We start from the raw sequence: 23,704 nt of genomic DNA, 5'->3' as shown, positions 1-23,704 counted from the left end.
AAATTATAAACAATTCCAAAAAAAAAAAAAAATAAGCCCTCTTTGCTCAGTTCCACAAACTTACTGAGCACCTGCTCTGGGCGTTTATGGGTTACTCTGTGTCCTAATTTTAGTTTTAGTTTCAGGCATTGTTTGATCTTTGGGAACTTGTCACATCTAAATTTGGGGGCTGCCTCTCTTCTGGTATAAACAATTGAAAATTCACAGTTATATAAGGTGGTGAATTTCTTCATTAAGGAGGCCACAAGCAGGGCTCCCTTTATGACCTTTCTTATTTTAATTCCTTTAGGATGAGGTTAAGATTTTCCGTTTCCTGGAACAGATTCACTGTAATGAAGATTATTCATTTATTCATAAATAAAACTTAATGAACACCTAAGTATATACAAGAGCTCCATATTTGCCTTTTACAAGGTTTCTGTAAGACTCAATGAGAAATTTATGTGACTCCACTTTTAAAAAAAAGTAAATCGCTATATATAGAGAAATGCTATTTTTATTACATACCTGAATGAGTCACAAATACATTCAACTGCTCCCAAATATAGCAAGACAGAATTATCTGGGTCTCTTTTCTTAAAGTTTTAAGAGTAGGTACCACTTAGTGCCATTGGTATGCTTTGTAACATTCCATTTAATCCCTACAATAACCTTAGGAGGTGGGATTCTCTGCCTCCTAGAAGATGAGACGCGAGGTCAAGTGATCTGATGAAGGTCCTGTATCCAGACAGAACTGGGCTTTGGAGTCAGACCTATTGGTGAACTCATTCCATCCTATAATGCACATTCATTTTTATAGATGATGTTGTGCTTCAATTGTATTAGAGTCAAGCCACATTTACATTAGGAAAAACCAAGCAGTTTCAGGACTACCAAGCAGAATCACAACTTCTTGATCACGGAGTTGTCTGTGTGAACAGCAGCTGTGGCTCTGGGCTATGCCATGAGCTATAACATGGGCTATGCATGGCTATAACCCTGCAGCAGGCTGGGCTGCTCACCTGCAACTCATAGCCTAACGTGATTTTTGCCATGGGTCTTAACCATGTGGTTTTTCTATCTTTTCCCTTATCCTGTCACTTCTCTCTGATGTTCTCGTGCCTGTAATGTGTTGGGGACTAATACACCAGATAACTAGAGCAGTGGTTCTCAAAGTTGTGTTCACAACCCACCTTATGAGCTAGTTTAAATGCAGATTCTTGGGTCCCATTCATTCCCAGATGTTCTGATTCAGCAGCTTTGGGAAAGTGAGGCCCAAGAACTGCTGCCCTAGGAGTAAGAAATGTATTCTCAAAGTGACTGTAAGAAATGTATTCTCTAAGTAGCATCTGTATTTGTCAACTTTCTGATATGCATCTTGGGCCTGGCTAGCTGGGATTCCTGGAGATGCACCCATGGCAGAAACCTGCCATGGCTATGTAATTGCAGTAACCGAACCTCCTTTTTTTTTCACTTACTGTAAAAATGCTAGGCTTATTCAATAAAGCAGTGACAAAAGAGCCTAAAAGTACCACAAAAATGGCCCCTCATCCCAAAAAACCTCGCTTTAGTCTGTTTAAACTCCAGGTTTCTTTTTCCTTAAAGGGCATGGGTGTGAGTCCTGGTGCTTGGCCCAGTACCTGATTCCTGACAAACCCCTACCCCATGTGAGCCCCAGTTCTGCCCTCATCTGTGAAGTGGGGAGAGTGCTGCCTACTTCTAAGGGGTGTGGGGGCTTCTGAGAGATGTATATGCAAAGTTCCTGGTAAGCGGTCGACATGTGGTCGGACTTTAACAATGAACTTTTCACAGGAATCCTAGCTGTAACTACCACACAGGAGTCTGGTGGCTCTGTGAGGGGCCAGGTTTCATGTGTGTTCACCCCCGCGCACTAGAGGTGTGCAGAGAGGCATGTCTTCGCGGGCAGCCTGTCTGCGGGAGAGATACAAGCTGCTCCTCCCCGTGGTCCCTGCTCTCCCTCTGGCTGCAGAAAACACACTACAAGGGATCAAAGAAATCAGGGTTCTGCTCTTTCATCTGTTAGAGACAAACCCTAAATATTGATAATGAAGTGTTACCACCTCAGTAGAAGAAACAGGCATACTAACATGAAAAAACACATTTTATTGCACTTAAGTTATAAGAAAATAAAATTTCTAAGTGAATCAAACCATAGACACAATCCCTTTAAAGGTTGTTTTCCTCCATCATGTCAGGTTGTTACATAACTAAAATTAACCACTTGAATCTGATTGTTTTAAATCAGACTATAAATAAAACAAACAAAAAATAAACAGGAGGAGGAAAAAAAAAAGATCACTAGGATACAGTGTTAAACCACTTTCACAGTTCAGCTTGAGTTGTGGCTCCTGGAAAATGAGGCAAACCATTTGACTTTTCCATTCATTTCGCTTGTTTGCACGTGACGCCTTTACTACAAAAACTGGATGGTTTCTGCTTTGTCAGTTACTCAGAGCAATAAAACTGTAACAGTTGTTTTCCCAAATACTGTAAAACACTAAGACTGACCAGCAACTTTATTTTAATTTTGTGTTTTATATATTTTTAAAATATTTTGTCAGTTTTACTATGTACGTTCATCCATTCACCACAGCCCTCAAAAAGAAAAGTTTCTCCGCAGAACAGGAGGCAACAGCTCTGTTCCAAGGAATGTGTTTTAATTTTTGCCCAGATAAAAGAAAATAAGCTTTGCACACACTCTCGATTCTTTACTTGCAGGCAAACGTCACTCTTTATTTCCTGAAACTCTCCCATGCTCAGCCTCTTAGAGGCACAGATGGCTCAAGTTTCAGCGGCAAAAAGTCTTTTTTTTTTTTTTTTCCGTAACCAAACTAGAGCAAATTTGGAATTCAGTCTGGGACTAAAACGTCACAGCAGAAAAAAAATAAAAAAAAATAATTTGCTTTTTTTTTCTTTCTTTCATTTAGCAGCATAAATAAGTTTGGCCACTGGGAGTACAGTACAGGGGTGGGACACGATCCCATATTTGAAGACCTACTTCTAGCACCAGCATCAAGAATTAAATCCATCTCGGGACTCACAGAACCCAGGACAACTTGCCACCTTTGAGCAACATAGGCATTAAAGAGTGTATGTGGAAGCGACAGGAATAGATTAACAGAGGCTAATACTGTGATTGATTGACATTGGCAATGGTTTGGCAAAAAAAAAAAAAAAAAAAGCTTTTCATGATAACTGTACAAAAACAATTCACAGTAATTTTTTTCCTTTTTAGCTTTTCCACTCCAGAAAAATAACTTTTTTTGTTTCAGATGCTCTCGGTGAGACAGTCCACCGGTACTGTGTGGGTGTTATTGCAGCTTCCTTCTTGGTCTCAGTGGTAAGAGAACAGGCCAGCGAATCTGTAACGACGTCTCAGCAGTAATGCTGCCCAGCGACCACTGGAGAAGAAAATAAAGAAATAATTGCACCTGGTTTGATTTCGAAAGTCTCGTGTTGCAAAGCTGCCCTCAGTCCAAAGTGAAGCCTCTTCCGGGAAGAGCCGGCAGGCGCCTCTCTTGTCAGTTGCGGTTTGTCATCGCTTCCTCTTTTCCTTCTGCGTCTGTAGGTCTTTTCGCTCTGTTGCCCCAAGCCAACATCCTGCACCACTGAGAACAAGGGATATTTTTTCTTTTTTCTTTTTTTTTCTTTTGCAGGGGGAAGGGCAGGGAGTCCGTCGCCTACGAGTGGGGGCAACGCCCCCTTTCCTGCTCCTCACTTCATGTCCACATCAAAATCCAGCACCAGCAGCTTGGTTTCCTCCGTCCCGTTGCGACTCCCGACGGCACACACCAGCTTTGTGTTCGAGGCTCTGATCCGCCACACAACTCCCCCGCTGCCCCCACTCTCCAATGTGACTAGGTTGCGAATAAATTCACCCGTTTTCAAGTCCCACAGTTTTACAGTTCCATCATCTGAGCTGGTAATGACAAAGTTCTTGTTGAACTGTAAACAGGTCACAGCGCTCTGATGCTTGTTGGGACCTAGGCAAAACCAAGGAATCTCATTACTGGTTAGAAACCATGGTTTCGGGTCAGCTAGATTGTAATTTGTGGAATCTACATTGGAACACACAATAAATGAAATATTTAAAACACTGCACATTTAGAAACTGCGTTCTGAGTATTTTAGAATCAGCAGGGATGTAGGAAAACCTGGTAGCTACTTGTAACTGAAACGTTAGTCTTTGAGGGTTCTGTCTCCCAGGAAGCATGGTTCACTACCAGGCATACATCATGTGTTCTGGTTGTGCTGAAGAAGACCATCAACTCTACTACCCTACCACTCTGAACTGACCAATCAGGGGCAAAAGGCTGAATGAACCCTATTCCAAAACTCTGAGAAAGAGACAAAAATTGTCAATGAGAAAAATGCAGTACCACCTACCAGACGGCCTCACTGAGAACTAACGCTTTCGAAGGGCTCTGACCAATAAAAAGCAGTTAGTCACGACAGAAGAAGTTAACAGCGTCGTGCCTCATTTAGTGCTAGTGGCTTTCAGACGTTTCCCCCTCTAGTTGAGTGGGCACCGTGATGCCCTCCCATCCTACTTAAGCAGATGGTTAAGGGTCTAAGTCAAGGCCAAAGCAATTTCCTATCAGATTAGAGAGGCTTCTCCCCCCCAATAAGGCAGCTCTTTAATTTAAAATTGGACTACAAATTCAAAATAAATGATCACTCAACAAATAAAATGAGCATGCTGCTTCTGTGATACAGCTAAGATCTCTCTTCACATTGTTCTTTCAGGTTAGGTAGAGTTAACCATACATGTAGGAAGTGATTAAATACTTTTATATTAAAAACACAATTTAAAACACTTTCTTAGGGCAGCCTAGTTCTGTCAGTTCAGAGTGGAAATGCTCATAAACTTATCCAAAATCAGTTTTCATTTTGTATGAGGTTAATCATTCTGTGACAAAAAAGTTCCATATTTCTCTTTTGACCAACTCTCTTATTTCTAAGGAATGCAACTAAAGGTGGGTAGCCAGTATTTACCTTGCAATGTTTGTAAACACTGTCCTGTTTTGATATCCCAGATTTTAACTGTAGAATCTGCATTCCCAGAGACAAGAATGTTGTCTTTGAGTTCCATTCCACTTGTTAACGACTGGTGTCCTGTCAACGTGTGAATGCAGTTCCCCGTCTCCACATCCCAAACGCGGATTGATGTATCAAGAGATCCACTCACCACATGGATGCCATCAAACTACAACAGACACAGTTTATTAGACTACAAGTGTAGATATTCTTGATATTATCTATTGACCTTAACCCTAAAAAGGGAGGGGAGCAAGCATGAGAAACAGATAATGCCAGGTACAAAATGAGGTACCAGGATAAACTTCATGCAACCAAGCAGCTCTCCAGTGCATGTTCTCAGAAGCTTCTATCAGAAATGTGAATTTTTTATGAGCAGTGGCTTCAAACTAGATGCAGAAACAATTTTTAAAGAAGCACAATGAACATATTATTGTCAGACCATCTGGCCACTCTCAGTAGCTACATATTATGAATGATTCGATATGGACTGCCATTTGAGTTTTACTTCCCAACAGGAAGTTGAAACTACTGATGTGGTTTATGATACAAGGTGCGCTTATCCACATCTATGGCAAGAAAAGAGCTAGAGATAACTTTCATGATACTTCAAAGTAAGTTCCATTAAACTGTATGTAAAATAAAAATTTCATTTACAGGAACCTAATGATAGTTAGGAAATGTGCCAACAGATAATTAGTCTAGAATTAGAAGTGGTGGCATTTTGATAACAAAAGCAAACTATCTATGGCACCTCTTCTCCAACTTCCCAGCTAGACCAAAAGTCAACAAATATCTACCAATTCCCAGATCGATAATAAAGTTCCTACCTATTTTCTCAATCTAAGGGTTTATTTAAGTGAGGTTATTATATTCATTAAGGTTCTGAACATATCACAAAACATACAGACAACCATAGCCAATTCCCTCTCCTCCAAATTAATAACCTTTTCTAAGTTAACAGACATCTTTATTTTATGTCAATATTTCACGACATAGACATAATCCCATGAAGAAACAAATACTCCAAGGACAGAACTGTGAGCTCTAGGCCCATGTACTAATTTGCTGATCACTAGTGGGCAGTAATTGGTAAACAAGCTACATAAGTAATAATAATAGGAAATACAGCTGACCCTAGCATAACATGGGTTTGAACTGGGAGGGTCCACTACACTTACAAATTTCTTTCACTCGATACCTACTATGTTACTGCACAGTCCCAGGTTGGCTGGACTCTTGGATGTGGAACTGCAGACACTGAGGGACAACTGTAAAGCTATGTGAGGATTTTTGACTGGAGTGGTGGTGGGGGGTGGTGCCTCTGACTCCTACATTGTTCAAGAGTCAACTGTATTTTTTAATTGAAAATGCTGTCTTTCAGGAAACAAAACAAGACGTATTTTTTAAACCTGCTAATAATCGAGTTGTTTATGTCAAAATATGGCAGTCTATTCTAGGATATCAGGCTCAAACAAAAACAAATCAAAAACGTTTAAGACAAATTTCCTCCTTTATGACCACAACCCGGCAGCCCTGTGAGTGCAGAGCAGCTTTGTGCAGAAGCCCCACTTCCACTGTGAATGGGGACAGAATCACAATTACATGCTCCATCAACCTCCAGCTATCAAGGCAAAGGGGCAGCTTCCGGCCAAATTAATCCTGTGCTAAGGAGTTTATTAAAGTCCAGGTTATTTTCCTATGAGAGTATGTCCCCATTAACTAACACAGGAAAACTTAGGGCCCCCAAATCTCAGGTTCCAAGACCAATATTTGATTTTAGAGGAAAATGAATCATAGAAAAATGGAAACAAATCATTTAAATAATTTCAAAATGCATGCTTTCTTCGTGCCAATTTTAAAGTAAATGTAAACAGCAGAATAATTCCTCTGTTTCTGGGCTGTACAGGATCAGTAGTTTGGCAATTACTGAATGAGACAGTATGACGACTCATTACGAGAGCACCGCAGCAGCGCGAGCGTGAGGTCTTACCTGGAGTGAGTAGACCCTGTTGGTGTGGCCCTGCAGCGTGTGCAGACAAGTCTCTGTCTCTGGGTCCCACACCTTCACCATGAAGTCATACGCTCCACTCACAACCCTCCTGCCATCATACTGAACACAGCGGACTGCTGCTACATGACCCATCAACACATGTAAACACTGGCCTGTCTCAATATCCCAAACCCTAAGGGTGGCATCTCGAGAACCGCTAACAACTCTGTGGGTATAACAGAAAAAATATATGAGAATTTAAAATCATGGGAAAACAATACATAAAAAGTCAGTGGTCATTAAAACTTCTTTTCTTTTTCTTAAGCAGAAACCACCTGTTTTCAAAATAAATACATGCTATGTCAAACCTCAGTATATAAACACATGAAAGCTGAGTTACTTTGTTTGGGATGGGAAGTTGGAAAGCCTTGAATTCTACCTGTTTGGTTCCCCCACCTATGAGGGACCCAGAAGCACCTTGTTGTCCCGCGGTTTGAAAACTACTGTATTATAGTTAGATACAATGAAGATGAAGCAAAGGAAGATGAAGATAAAAAATTAGCAGAACATGTGGCGAGTTCTAAATACATACAACAAGATCTTGATTTTAGAAATAAGATGCCAGTGTAGGTAGTACGTATAAAATGTTAATAGGTGGTAGTATTAATATTTTGAAAAATTAAAATTTTTTCTTTATTCTTTCTCCCATTTCCCCAAATTTTAATATGAACACACATTCCCTTTATGACTAGGGAAAAAATTCAATAGAAGTGTCTCAACAAAACAAGCCAGAATTTGGAATTTAAACTGCTAAAGATATGTGCTTTACACCATATCCTCTGGTTAAATTAACCAGTTTTAAATATGTCCTCAAACAAAGGTTGCTTATGCTTACATTTTAAAATATTCAATAGGCTATGAGGGCATTAAGATACACAGATTTTAGAAGATACACATGTAGAAGCAACAGAAATCCCTTAAAAGTTTGACCCAAGATTATTAAAGTGATACTCTTCCGAAAACAAGAGTGATACAAATACTGTAATCACCTCTGGATTACAAAGGAGAGTTGAAAACTCAGGTGTCTTTAATGTTATTCCTAAGAGAGAAAGAAAGTCCACTTTCCATGTTTGGAAGAGTAGAAAATGGAAGCACTGAGGCATTTGTCAGAACATACTGAAAACTGAAATTCAAGGTCTCTTGACACCAACTCCCCCAATTTTAATTGTAGAGCACAACTGTTCAAAGTAGATGCAAATTACAAGTGAAAAAGGCACTTTTCTTCATGTATTACAAACCTAGAGTGAAATAAGTTTAATGTAATGGTTCTTAATAAAGAATGCCACGGACAGAATGAACAGTAAAAACTGGAGTGGATTCACTGTAAGGACTCTTCAGAGAGACTTTTTCTGACAAAATAGAAATTACATCTGTTTAACAGGAGTACCATGAAGAGACGCCAATGGAAGACAAAAAGGACTTTTAATAGGAGGGCTCTGTAGCAGGAAATAAAAGCAACAGCAAAGATGCTGAGAAGAAAAAGGCTAGCAGTCCAGTTTGGCTGAAGCTATTACTCTGAAAACTGGATTTCTTCCTTAATTTAGCGTGCAACAGAAGGCTCCCAAAAGCTCGTGGTCCTACCATAATCAGAGGAGGTTCTCTGCCAGCTGTGTGCAAGGTGACCCAATATGAAAGCTCAGTCACCAGTTCAGGTGACAGGTAATGACAATAAGTTAAAACCCACAGCCTCACTCAGCTTTTGTCTGGACATAGGGGAGACAATAGAGGGGGAGGGGTGGTGGGCGGGTAACTACAGAGACTCAGAGGCTTGAAGCCTGAATAACTGAATTTGTCCTCCCAACAAAAAATATATCCTCCCACCCCAAATATTTTTTTTAACATGATGAGTCATCAAAGATTTAGAACAATAAAGTCTAAGGTATTAGTCAAGATCACAGAACAAGGCATTTCAAAGTGGAAGCCAACAACACCATTAAATGAGGAAGGAGACTTAATGACAACTGCCCGATTTTAAGGCAATACCCCACTGCTTTCCTAGCAGAGAAACATCTGAAGCTGAATAATTAAAGTCTAATTTAAGAGCACATTAGCACTCACCCTCTACTAGACACAGTAAGTATTATACAACCGAACTCTGCACAACAGGCCCCAAGTTCACAAGTAACAGAGGAAGAATTCCCAAGTTCTACAGGATTTCCCCTACCTTTTTTCATGGAGATGCATACAACGCACAGTGGAAGTATGACCATATAAGGTGTGTATACATTCTCCCGTCTCTGCATTCCACACTTTGAGAGTCCGATCTGTGGATCCACTAATGATGATATTGTCTCTCATCTGTGATGACCATACTCCACCTGTGTGTCCCACTAATGTCCTCAGACACTGCAAAAACACTTAAGATGATTACTTTGAGGTAGAAAGAAAAACAATGTAAATAACATTTCAGTAGCTCATTAAAATCTGGATTAAAGTTATTTACTCAATTGGAATGTCTAGCATATCAGAAAATAATTTTTACACCAATATAGCAAGATCCCATCACTATTTTGTTTGCTTTGTTTATTTGGCAGCACTGCATTTTATACACACACACATAATTTAGGAGAACGGATGTAGAAAGTAAACCTTTCTGGCTAAAGTATGACAGCTCTGGCCTGGCCTCTTTGATAATAATACTAAAATTGCAACTTGGTTTGGATTGCAACATGGGAATGGATTCAGTGAAAGAATGCCAACAGGGTTGGGTGTGGCTACATACCACATTTCATCTGAATCTGCCCCAAGGCAGTAGTTAGGAGCCAGGCAAGGTACTTCTAGACAAGTAAAGACAGACATTAAAACTCTGAAATAAATCCAAGACTAATATTACACTATGGAAATATGAAACTGTTTTTAAAAACTGTAACATCTGACTTGGAATATTTAGAAGATTTTTGTCCAAGAATCAACATTTTAAAACATAGATTTTCCCCTGCCAACACTTTCTTCTACTATTTTTTAGGTGGTCAACTGCTTAATTCACAGAAATATTTTCCATTGGACAGATAAAAGTAAATATTCAGAAGAGAATCTTTAAAGAATAACATGTGCAGTGAGCCTGGACTGCTTTGTTTTCTTCAAACTCATTTAACTAAATAGCCCACTCTAACTTCTACCGTATAGGGTTTGAGATAAATCAAAATTAACATGATTTATTTAACTTTTAAACTATAGTTAGGTTATCAACAAAATTTAAAAGGAAAAATACCCCTCAATCATATTTTTGAAAAAAATTAAAAAGGAAGGAGATATAACTTAGATGGTTAATAAAAGTGGGGAAAATTAGGCCAAAAAAAACAAAAAAAAACTGTAAAATCTTAACCTAAGTTACAAAGATAGACCAACTATTCAAATGAAGAAGAAACTAATGACAACCCTACCATGAGAAACATCATTTTCATGCCAAGGAAAAAGCTAAATTAGAAGCTCTTATACTTGCTATCAAACTAAGCTAGAGTCAAAAATGAATCTTTGCTTTCATCTCACTGGTTGATCCTTGCAAAGATATGTACCAAATAGTGACTTTATGAAGTGCAGAAAGAAGTAAACTTACTTTGCCTGTGACTGCTGACCAAACTTTTAAAGTGTTGTCATCAGAACCACTAACTATTCGGTTACCACAAAACTGTAAGCACGTGATCACATGATCATCATGTCCTTTCAGCACCTACAACGTAGATGTGCAGATGAGAAATATGTTAAATACTGGTGAAAAGAAAATGGAGGCCATAAATAGCAACAGGAATGCATAGTCTACTTCTAGAATAAAAATTTATATAAAATATGAAGTATCCTTCCTGGTAGATGAATCAAGTATTAAACATTTTATTGTTTCCATATTCTACTACCTATACATGAGACACCAACTACTAAAATCAATCAAAACCTCATAAAGATGGTCTGAACACACATGTCTCTTATACCGTCTATTTTATCTTTTCAAACCAAAAGAATATGCACTTCAGCCATGCGATTTTGACACAAAAAAAACAAAAGCACCTACTAAGCAGAAAGACAATACTCACCAACCTTTTCAACTTAACAAAAAAGTCTGCCATAACATGTATGTATGAAGACAAAATGTCTCCCCAAATCGCTTTTAATTCAGTTAAAAAAATACAGCCAAGAATTTCAGGCATTTTTGCCATTCTTTATATACTTGAAATGGTATAAGGCAGAAAATCAGAATTAGGCTTAAATTTATAAAATTAAAACACACAAAAGCTACCAAACAAGCCCCCCAAACATGGGCATTCCTCAAAAAATCATGCTTGGTCAGACAGGGAACAAACTTTTAGGTATAAGCATGACACAAAATTCAACAGAATATTCAGAAATTTTCATTTACATACAATAGATAGAACAGGTGAATCAACTCATCTTTTATTCAAGTACAATTAGTCGTCAATTTTATTCAAGTACAAAGTACAGTTAGTTGTCAGACTAGAGAAAAATTAGTAAAGAGGAACACTGTCAGCTACATTTTCTTGTGTTTTAGAAACACACTGTTTTCCTGCTGACGGGCTGTCCACTCCCACCGCGGGCGGGCAGTGAGCACCCTGAGCGCTAGTAACACCGATGAACGCCCCGGTACAGAGGGCGCCCTGCTCGGTTACCTTAGGAGACTTGAGTTCTCCCCGCCGCCAGTTAGTATCGATCCTGTGCTGTCTGATGTATGCGCTTTTCCACGGACTATGTATGAAACCTGGCTTTATTACTTTTCTTCTCTTGATGTGCAATGGTTCATCAATACCTGAAATTCAGAACATTTAAAGAGTGTAACTGCCTTTACCAATAATACAAATTACACATTTTCTAATGTATCTCATCTTCTCCAATGCTCGAAACCACCGAAATGCAGAACACTGACACTGTTCTGACAAAACAATCATGTAAATTTTGCATTCTGTATGGCATGGTGTACACTGACTATTTAATTTCTCTCTTAGAATAATTCTATAAAATGTTGGTGAGGATGTGCATAAATTGGAACCCTTGGGCAATGCTTGTGGGAATGTACAATGATGTAGCTGCCATGGAGAAGAGTATAGCGATTCTTCAAAATAAACATAAAATTGTGACATGACCCAGCAATTTCACCCTGGATACAACACCCAAAAGAACTGGAAGTAGGGACTTGAATAGTTATTTGTCTACCCACGTTCCCACCATCATTCTTTATAACAGCCAAGAGGTGGAAGCAACCCAGTGACCACTGATGGATAAATGGAGAAAAAAAGTGGTATATACATACAATGGAATGTTTAGCCTTAAGAAAGGAGGAAATTCTGACACATTTGGACAAATCTTTAAGACATTATGCTAAGTGAAATAAGACAGTCATAAAAAGACAATTATTGTATGATTATATTTACATGAGGTCCCTAGAGCAGTCAAATGTATACAGACAGAAAACAAAATGGTGGTTTCCAGGGCTGTGAGGAGGAGGAATAAGGAGTTACTGTTAAATGCATACGGAGCTGCAGCCGGGGAAGATGATCAAGTTCTGGCGACGGATGGTTGCGATGGCTGCATGACCAAGTGCAATGTCAATGTACTTAATGCCACTGCAATGTACACTTGAAAACGGTGAAAGTGATAAATTCTATTTTATGCATAAATTATCACAATTTTTAAAAAGGTCATTAAAACAATGATTCTATGAGAGAAAGTAAAGCAAGCATAAGTAATCCTACTTTATGATGACTTGAGAAGGAAGGGTTTCCTGATCAGTCCAAGCCACAGACAGGGCAGAAGCAGGATGAGGAACCAAGGATTCTGGATCTTCACCTCCCAGCTTTACTAACCATCAATGCTGCCCAATCCACTATGATCTCCATGAGGTGCAAGAGAACAGGCTGCGCATCTGTCTTACCCTCCATGATTCTTTCTTAAAAAGTTTGCTTGTTGAAGGCAAATAATATTTTAGCATAGTTTTTTTCAAAAATAGTATTTTTCTAGATGCCTGCTGGAAAAAACATGCTCTTTCTTGAATTAATATGCATGATACCTACTCCATTAGTAAGAAAGGGGATTTGTTTTTTTTTTTTGTTAACAAGTCTCAGAACACAAGCTCCATGGTGGGGAGATTATGAGAGTGATCTAGCACATAGGAGGTGTTTAATAAATATTTGTGGAAGAAATGAATAGACTATAATTTGAGTATGTAATCGCTAATTTAATTTGGGGGTTATGTTTATATTATCTTCATCTTGACTTTCTCACTGTTTATTAATTCTACTGGAGACTAGGAAGCAAATCAGATATATTCACTGTTAGTTACAGTGCTCATTAAAGGGGTTAGTGCCAAGATTTGGCTCATCTGAACATGTGGAATAACCTGTGGATTTAATATATGTAGGTGAATGTAAATGAAGATGCAGTCTTGATTCCTTGTTAGGCTGCCAAAGTTGTTTTTTAAATTGATCCACCACTTTATCCTACAAGCACATAAAACTTACTATTTTTTTGTTGTGTTTTGTTTTCAGAATCACTCTGCTTTTTCAAACCACAAACATTTTCTCTCTGTGATTTTGAACCTTACCCTCTTCTTTGCATTTTTCTCTCCAGAGAAGGTTGTCTTCAGCCAAAATTCTCCAGTAGCGGCAAGTCTGAGCCGCCTGTAGCAGGTCTTTGGGTTCCAGGAATGAAAGCACATAAAGTGCCAGCTATGAAAAGAAAAAGCATAGCATACCAAGCATCTCTTTTTAATTAGAAAATATTCTCTATAGGATAAAGTGCTTATAGATAAATGTAAGATAATTTTACATTCTAATTACTAGTATTATGGAAAGGCAGTACCTTCTAATATTCAATTTTAACAAATACACACAAGATTTTAAAATATGCTATTGGTTTTTATGAACTTGACCCTAGTAACTCCTTACCTCTTCAAGGAATACTTATTAAACCCATCGGCCTTTTCTCCTGCTTTTGCTCTGTGAGCCCTGACTCAAGAATTTTATCAAATCTATTTATATATTTTTTTACTTTATTAGTTCTTTAAATGTTAACTTTTTATGTCCTTACTAAAATATAATTTCATTTAAGAAATGAGATTCCTATATACTCTGTGTGGCATGATTTCAGAATCCTTTGAAATTATATAATTCATAGTTCTTTATCATATCAAAGTGCTTATATCAGAATGATGAACTTTTCAAACATTTACACCCTCTACTTATAAATCACAAAGGCTTATAAAAGTGATTGGGTTCTAATTCCTTTATAAGGCTTATGGGGACTTTCTTGATGGGCCAAGTAGGGTTGTGTATTTGAGCTAGGTCTTTGACATATCACTGATTTAAAACTTTTGTTTATAATACTTGCAAACCATCAATTTATTTCCATTGTGTAAAGTCAAGTCAAATAAATAAAACAGCAGGAAAAGGGGAATGACAGCTTCTGACTATGCTCATTCAATTAGCCTCATAAATCACATAAAAATTCAAATTACGATATTAGGACAGAATGAACTAAACAGAGCAAAAAAGCTGGTTTTTCATGTAAACTAACCTGATTAAGACAAAATATCATTTAAAGGGCCTAGGCTCATATAGGGAGTAAAAGCATATTCTGAATAACTTTTTCATGTTAAAGAGGAATTACATAAAGTAAATTATGCTTTCCCAATGACTTTTTATATATAGAGTTCATCATTAATCACATATTTCTTGAGTACATTCTTTTATAGAAAGTATTTCAACCAGTCAGTATTCAATTTAATACTCCTATTGGCAAATGACAGTGAAAAAATTTTTGTGGAATAATTATTTTTGGTCTATCAGAAAAGACCATTCAGTATTATATATGGAAACTCATTTAAAATAAAAAGGCATAACTATATTCAACAATCTATATATATATATATATGTGTGTGCATTCATATATACATATACACATATACAAATACACACATATATAACTTGACAATATATTTTTAATGGATATTCCATAAACCACTTAATTTTGAAATTATCAATCAATCAAAGCCTAAGCAAGTTTCTTCAGTTCAGTTCAGTCGCTCAGTCGCGTCCAACTCTTTGCGACCCCATGAATCGCAGCACATCAGGCCTCCCTTAGTGTCAGTCTAATATCATACTATTAGTCTTCTATGTGAAATTGATATTTAACATAGAAATTATCAGGTACAAAGCTATATTTGTGGAAAAGAAACGCTACTTAATGCTCAAGATATTTAGAATAGTCAAATGAAAAAGTCTATTCTTTAGTTATCCAGTTGAAGCTGAAAACAGGCAATTTACAGAAACATTTAATGGATCTTAAATGCTAAGAAACAAATCCAAAGTGGCTCAGATTTCAAAGGTTTACCTGCAAATTTAACAGACAAAATTTCCTTTATTACTGGTGATTAAGATATCATTTAGTCCAGTGTCTGAATGCATTAAAAAGAAATGTAAAGAAACACTCAAGTGCTAAAGAAAGTTGAAGTGCTAACTCCATAGGTAACTGGCACCCATTCCTTTTAAAACAGCAAAAGCTCTAACTCAACCATGAACTTCAACTTATTAAATGCTTGTCTATTCCACCAAAACATCCTGATATTATAGAAAATACACATAGCCAAATAGAAAATATTAATAAGAAAATCACAATCAGGAAAAATATAAATCAGAAAAGGTTTAAACTATCGGAGAAGAACACAAATATATTGGCAACAATATTCTATATGGTTTTTTAATTAGGCTGCCAAGCAAAAATAAAACAATAATTAGTTACATCAGTTCCTCAAAGAACACAAGGTTTTGGGTTCCTTATGGGAACAGACAGTGGGCACTGTTCCAAGCCACTTCTCTACAACCCTGAAGAGGGGGGTTACAGGTTTCTGGGAGCCACATCAAATGGTCTAGTGAATGTAATTTTCTATTTATTTGTATTAAAGGTGAACTCTAGACCAGTAATTCTTCCTAAGGAGTACTTCCACACAAGAGAAGCTCTTAAACTGAAGATTTATTTCAGATAATTTTATTTTCCTTGCCCAAACTTGTCATTTCAATTACAGTTGCTAATTTTTGTTTTTCACTGTAACTTATATAAAAGACCACCATGTTATATTTAAAAAGTAGATAATACTTTCTCAGAATTGCTGTATTTCAATGAATTAAACTAATCAAAGAGAAAAAAAAAAAGAACAAACAAAATGTTGGCCGATTCTATGTTAAGAATTTAGGTTTTGTTGTAGATCATCAACTGTTAGCATTATGCTCTTTTTGGCATTTACTTACAAACTAAGTATAATGCCCTTTATCACAAGTCTCCCATGTGAGACTAGTGAGATATTTTGTCAAGGTTTTTGAGAATAGTAAGTGTTGGTAAAGAACTTTGAGATCTGTTGAAAGGAATTATAAAAAATTATTATAGGTTCACTTCCTGACATTATTATTATTAAATAATATTAGTACTTAGTCTCCAATAAGATGTTAGCTTCCTTGACAACTTCAGATCTATACTATTATTTCTTTACATATAAAATAAAGCATTTTTAAAAATAGAAAGTGTTTTTTTTTTTTTTAGCAGTTAAAATTATACTCAACATCCTGTGATAAGCCATAATGGAAAATAGTATGAAAAGAATGTGTATGTATGTTTAACTGAGTCACTTTTCTGTGTAACAGTAATTATCACAACAATGTAATTCAACTACACTTCAATAAAAAATAAATTAGAGAGGGCGGGGGGCAGGGGAAGACAGGTGTCATGCTAAGCCAGGCTCACTCATTCTCCTGTCTAGCAACACTTCTTTGCCCTCAGGCAATCTTCAAATGAACACTTAATCCAAGAAAATCTTTATTGCATGGTTATCAATAAATTATACTTTTTAGATTCTTAGCAATTTTTATAAATCATTTTTTTGTGTGTGTTATGAAGCTACTATGGAAATCCAAATAAAGCAAAAAGCTCACAATCTTTAGAGAAAAGTCTATATTAACAAAAATAAAAAATAGGGAGGATTATCAAGGAAAACTATGAAAGATATATCAAAGGTGAATAAATTCACTTTTGATCAAATACATTAAAAAAGTGTTTCCTATTATTAGCACCCTTCTGGAAGTAAAGAGAGCTTATGTCACTTTCATAAGCCAAATCAATCCAAAGGGTTCAGTTTTAGAATGAGCCAGCAAGAACACAAAATTTTTTTCTGGAACAATGTCATTTAAAAAAATCACTCCAATCCATGGCTGATTCATATCAATGTATGACAAAACCCACTGGAAAAAATAAATAAATTAAAAAAAAAAAAAAAAAATCACTCCAAAGTAGAAACATTTCAGGAAAATGATGTTTTTTTTCCACTTTGATTTCTCCTGGAGTTACACTTAATTTCATCCATTAACTATGATGAAACCAATTTTATAAATATCCAATGTGAAATTATCATCAGGACTATCTTTAATGCCCTTAGGATATGTAGAATGGTTATCTGAAAAAGAAATCAACTTCCTTTCTCTTCAAGTTTGAAGTTTCAGGACTGTTTGCCTTTGTATTTATACTAACATAAATGTTATTTTATATTGTTTTCTTAGCTGATCTATAATTAGCTGATCTATATAAAAATTTTGTGAAAATATAAATCTTGGTAGCATTAATGTTATTTCTGTTTGCTGACAAAAAATGAAACTATGATGCCTACAACCTCAATGAAAGAACTACATCTAAACGATGCCTTATTTATGGTCAGGAATACACATATGATCATAGTCTATGATAAAAAAACAAAGATGCTTTATATTATACAAAGATATTAAAACAAATAGGTATAAGTAATTCTAAAAGAAATGCTCTAAGAAATGTAATTGGTATGGGAAATCTGTGATTTGGCATGTGTGTGTGTGATGGGGTAAAAAGGGAGATGAATAACAGAAGATACACATGTGAAATTTTATATACTTCAAAATAATCACATAATGTAACTCACAGAGAAGTACAATCCAACAGAGTTATGAAACTGTTAGTCTTAAAGGGAGTCAGGATAAACAAACAACAAAATAAGAAAAAATACTGCTGTTTTAATAAAATCAGAATAAAACAAATCTACTAATGTAATGAATACACCAAGACAAAGGCTGGACTTCAAATAAGCTGGGAAAAAAATCTTGGTAAAGGAACAATCAAATTAATGAAACTCAATAGCTTAGTCTCATGTATGACTTATTCCAGCAGTGGAGAGAAGATACTTAGTCCGTAAGTATACTTTAATCTGAAAATTATGCTAAACTATGGTAGCTTATCATTTACAGCAACCTTTAGCACTAATTAAGTGTTAAACTGACAATACTGAATACCGTAATTAGCACAACAACGTCTAAAGAGGGTGGGTAGCTATTGATTTATATTTTCAAATAGCACCAATGAAGAATATAATTGATAATCCTTACCTCTTTAGGGAGCAAGGAAATGAAGTCTCGTTGAAACTGGGGTTCTATCACTTGCATCATATGTTTTACCTGGGTTGGTTCACAACTATCAATAAGTTCATCTAAAGCAAGCAATTTCTCTGGTCCACTCCAGCTCTATCAAAGAGGAATCAGAAATTTTTATTATTTTAATAAATGTCTCAAATTATAAACTCATAAAGGAAAATCAACATCTACACAAAATATAAAAAGTGGCTACTTACAAAAGAAGGCACTGAAGTGATAATCACTTAGCCTCTTCAAATTTAGTAGCTATCTTTATTTTGTAAAAGCTTTGAGTTTGACAGAAAAATATTTTTGCATGTTATTATAATTGTGATATGCTCATCTACCACCAAGATACTGGTTGAGAAAACAAAATTTTATTCAGAAACATTGGTTTGGGCTATTGAGTAAATAGAGAATTTTGAGAGATGATTTTCCTTTCTTCCCTTCCTTTCCAGTGGGCACCATAAAACTTCATGGTTTTAGTAAGGCACTCATCGGAGAGCAGACTGGCAGCATCGACTAGAGAAAAATTAACAACTGGCTAGAATGCCCATCTGACACGTGTTTTCCACAAATTAAAAGGGCTTTGATTTGCTATGTGAAAATAATTTCAATAAAAAACAGCAAATAACAGTAAATGGCAGGTGACTTAACAGTAAAATGAGAATATGAAGAAAGGCTAAAATAAAAGAGAATAAGAAATAAAGTATATATTATGGAAAAACAAAAACAATTATACCTCAAAAATATGAGCTCTATTAAACTATACTAAGGAGTTGCCTAATTTTTCTTTCCCCTCAGTGAGGAACACTTCCCCAGAAACGCCATGATTCTTAAAAGGAAAAACCAGACAGACATGTGAATCATTTAAAATGTCAGGGGTCTCACACACAAAAGTCAAAGAAAACATTTAAGTAACTTTGAAACACTCAGATGAAAAAACATCCTTGAGCAAGTTGATAGAGTACCTTTATGAATTATTATGTCCATTTTGGAAATGGGAGAAGAGAGAACAATATGTGAGGTTTGGAGCTAGAAAAATCTGGATTTTGACATTCCATTTTTTGCTCAAACTAGGAACCTGGATTTTGTAATATGTGAAATAGACAACAGTTGAAAACTGAGATACTCTGAGGTCACTGAAAGCCTTTTTAAAGTATTTCTTAAAACATTTACCCCTTCAGAATCTGCAATGAATCCTCTCTCTTCTTTACGTGTAGACTAAACTAACAACTAGCAAACATTTCAGTAGTGCTTCCATAGTACTACGACATAATATGTCACAAACATTATCTCACTTATTCATAAAAACCCTGGGGAATATCTCCATTCTTACCTTCAAATATGAGGAAACAGAGGCTGTAATAAGCTGTATTTTTTCCTTTTACCTTGACACACATACCCAGAACATTCTCCTTGAGTACTCACTGTGTATCCTTTTTGGTTAGGGTGAAGATTTATACATAGAAATTAAAAATATCCGTATGTGTGTATATGCACATACATGACCAATTAAAGGGCTCCCCTAGAGGTTCAGCTGGTAAAGAATCCCCCCGTAATGCGGGAGACCTGGGTTCGATCCCTGGGGTGGGAAGATCCCCTGGAGAAGGGAAAGGCTACCCACTCCAGTATTCTGGCCTGGAGAATTCCATGAACTGTACAGTCCAGGGGTTGCAAAGTGTCGGACACAACTGAGTGACTTTTACTTTCTTGCTTTCATTTGACCAGTTAAAAGTAGTTAATTTGAAGTTTATTTCACTCTGTTTTCCTCACACAGCTTCAAATCCTGGCTCAAAACTTACCTCTTTGACAAAACTCATGCTGATCAATTGCCACTCATCCGTGACTTAGTAACAGTACTATAAACTCTGAGTTATTGATTTATATTCTTCACAGGAAGATGTAGCTTCTTATAATATGCTGTTCTTCTCTATCTACATGATAAGGATTCATGGACACTAGTATAAAAACATGCCCCTTTTGGGTAACAGATAACTGCTGACTTGTTAATATACTACACATGTTTAATATTTTTCTTTGTTTCAGTTGACGTATTATTTGCTGTTTGTAAAAAAGGAACAGAAAAGCAGTATCAACACAGGTAAATAAGTGCTGTGTATGTATGTGCATGCTTGTTGTGTCCAACTCTCTGCGCCCCCATGGACTATAGCCCGCCAGAGTCTTCTGTCCATGTAATTTTCCAGGCAAGAATACTGGAGTGGGTTGCCATTTCCTTCTTGAGGGGATCTTCCTGACTCAGGGATTGAACACTCATCTCCTGCAAAGTTCTTTACCACTGAGCCACCAGGGAAGCCTCTAACAGAAAAAAAATATATATATCTTTTCAAGGATTTTAGGGGCTGCAGTATACAATGAAAAAGGCTAGATTAGAAGATAACTAATTCAGGTCTTAGGTAAATGTTAGAAACTGTGCCACAAATTTAAATATATATTTAAGGCAAAGGCCATGATGAAAATAATGCCCATACAGCAAAATGCTTCTAAGACTTACAACAGTATTTTTTTGTTTTAAAATATTTGATAAGTTATATAAAATTTAACTTATATTTCAATTTGAATTAAATATACATTCCGCAGATGTTACTTTGTGACATTTTACTGAAACATATACTACCAACAAAGAGTTAGTAACATTAGCTGTAAGCTACAAAATAAATGAGACTGTTTTCAAGGACGATACATATTCAACCTTCCAATGACTTAAGTCACATCTCTTACATAGTTCCAACAAAGGTCTGGACTACACAGGCCCTAGATTTCCTCTCTCCAGCCTGGGTTTCTTCCCTGAATTCCAGACCTGTATATAAAATTGCTTATTCACCATATATTCTTGGGTATGTAACAGAAACTATATCCATGATCTTTCTCTTCAAATCCTCCCCTTTTCAGTAAAATGTTGTTGTTATATTAGTTTGGCCCCAAACTCTGGAGTCATCCTCAACTCCCTCACTCTCACCATCAGATAGCTCTGATCCATCAGTTTATTCTAAGGTCATAAAATGCAAAATATACCCAGAACCTGACTATGACTACAACAGTCTAAGCTACCTGGGTCATTCCTGTGACTGCTTACCTGGTCTCCCAGCTCCCCACCTTTGCCCTCCTAGTTCTGTTCTCCACAGAAAGTTGGAGTGACAGTGCTGAACGTCAGCTCACTCTTCTGCTTGAAGCCCTCCCACTTCACTCGCAGTAAAACCAAAGTCCTTAGGTTGGTCCACGAGGCTCTAATTTCCTATTTCTTTCCCTCCTTTACTCTGCCTTGGCCAGAGATCCTCTTTCAGTGCCTCAACCACACCCAGCATGCCCTGCTTCAGGGCCTTTTCACTTGGTGATTCCTAGACTATTCTTTTCCTAGGCACCCACATGCTTTACTTCCCTAATTCCTTCTCTAACACCTTCTCTGTGCAATTTTCAAAAATTGCAAACCATTTCAAAACCCCCTCTTTTCTGACTAAAGTTTTTCAGAAAAGGGTTTTTGTTTATTTTGTTCATTATTGTATCCCAGATTCAAATTAGGGCCTAGCACCTGACAGTTATTCTGTAAATATTTGTTGAATAAATGAATGAATCCCCAAAGAGTCAGGAAACACTGCACCAATGCTATCTCAAAACACTTCCCACAGAAAGTTTCTATTCTGTATACTGGATGGTATCACTGGGACTTGCCTGCTTAGTCTGCTTCCAAGATTGGTTCCCAATTTTGACATGGAGGAAGGCATCAAGACCATCCCCAAGGAAAAGATATGCAAAACGGCAAAATGGTTGTCTGAGGAGGCCTTACAAATAGCTATGAAAAGAAGAGAAGCAAAAGGTAAAGGAGAAAAGGAAAGATATACCCATATGAATGCATAATTCCAAAGAATCCCAAGGGGAGATAAGAAAGCCTTCCTCAGTGATCAATGCAAAGAAATGAAGAAAACAATAGAATGGGAAAGACTAGAGATCTCTTCAAGAAAATCAGAGATGCCAAGGGAACATTTCATGCAAAGATGGGCACAATAATGGACAGAAATGGTATGGACCTAATAGAAGCAGAAGATATTAAGAAGAGGTGGCAAGAATACACAGAAGAACTGTACAAAAAAGATCTTCATGACCCAGATAATCACAATGGTGTGATCACTCACCTAGAGCCAGACATCCTGGAATGCAAAGTCAAGTGGGCCTTAGGAAGCGTCACTACAAACAAAGCTAGTGGAGGTGATGGAATTCCAATTGAGCTATTTCAAATCCTAAAACACGATGCTCTTAAAATGCTGCACTCAATATGTTAGCAAATTTGAAAAACTCAGCAGTGTCCACAGGACTGGAAAATGGTCAGCTTTCATTCCAATCCCAAAGAAAGGCAATGCCAAAGGATATTCAAACTATCGCACAATTGCACTCATCTCACATGCTAGCAAAGCAATGCTCAAAATTCTCCAAGCAGGCTTCTACAGTACGTGAACTATGAACTTTCAGATGTTCAAGCTGGTTTTAGAAAAGGCAGAGGAACCAGAGATCAAACTGCCAACATCTGTTGGATCATTGAAAAAGCGAAGAGTTCCAGAAAAACATCTACTTCTGCTTTATTGACTATGCCAAAGCCTTTAACATGTGGACCATAACAAACTGTGGAAAATTCTGAAAGAGATGGGAATACCAGACCACCTGACCTGCCCCTTGAGAAATCTGTATGCAGGTCAGGAAGCAACAGTTAGAACTGGACATGGAACAACAGACTGAGTCCAAATCAGGAAAGGAGTATGTCAAGGCTGTATATTGTCACCCTGCTTATTTAACTTATATGCAGAGTACATCATGAGAAATGTTGGGCTGGATGAAGCACAAGCTGGAATCAAGATTGCCAGAAGAAATATCAATAACCTCAGATATGCAGATGACACCACCCTTATGGCAGAAAGTGAAGAAGAACTGAACAGCCTCTTGATGAAAGTGAAAGAGGAGAGTGAAAAAGGTGGCTTAAAACTCAACATTCAGAAAACTAAGATCATGGCATCTGGTCCCATCACTTCATGGCAAATAGATGGGGAAACAGTGACAGACTTTATTTTTTTGGGCTCCAAAATCACTGCAGATGGTGAGTGCAGCCATGAAATTAAAAGACTCTTGTTACTTGGAAGAAAAGTTATGACCAACCTAGACAGCATATTAAAAAGTAGAGATG

The 23,704-nt window shown here is 36.9% G+C and overlaps 1 protein-coding gene across 4 annotated transcripts in view; it reads right to left on the bottom strand.

Moving 5' to 3' along the window:
• Positions 1 to 2,083: 2,083 nt before the first annotated feature.
• The window catches only part of FBXW7 (F-box and WD repeat domain containing 7), a 216,734-nt gene continuing 195,113 nt past the window's right edge, over positions 2,084 to 23,704 (bottom strand). For all 4 annotated transcript variants that reach the window (XM_043484526.1, XM_043484518.1, XM_043484546.1 and 1 more), the window contains 8 exons: positions 18,490 to 18,624; positions 13,638 to 13,761; positions 11,710 to 11,846; positions 10,647 to 10,760; positions 9,255 to 9,436; positions 7,031 to 7,256; positions 4,996 to 5,206; positions 2,084 to 3,983 (listed from right to left, as the gene is read on the bottom strand). In XM_043484526.1, the coding sequence (XP_043340461.1) occupies positions 3,715 to 3,983; positions 4,996 to 5,206; positions 7,031 to 7,256; positions 9,255 to 9,436; positions 10,647 to 10,760; positions 11,710 to 11,846; positions 13,638 to 13,761; positions 18,490 to 18,624 (1,398 nt within the window). In that variant the 3' untranslated portion in view covers positions 2,084 to 3,714. The remainder of the gene's footprint in view (positions 3,984 to 4,995; positions 5,207 to 7,030; positions 7,257 to 9,254; positions 9,437 to 10,646; positions 10,761 to 11,709; positions 11,847 to 13,637; positions 13,762 to 18,489; positions 18,625 to 23,704) is intronic.

Source organism: Cervus canadensis, chromosome 1 (genome assembly GCF_019320065.1).
Source record: "Cervus canadensis isolate Bull #8, Minnesota chromosome 1, ASM1932006v1, whole genome shotgun sequence".
In the NCBI taxonomy this organism is placed as follows: Eukaryota; Metazoa; Chordata; class Mammalia; order Artiodactyla; family Cervidae; genus Cervus; species Cervus canadensis.
Note: the sequence above shows the minus strand (reverse complement) of the source record. Positions and strands in the feature narration are given on the sequence as shown.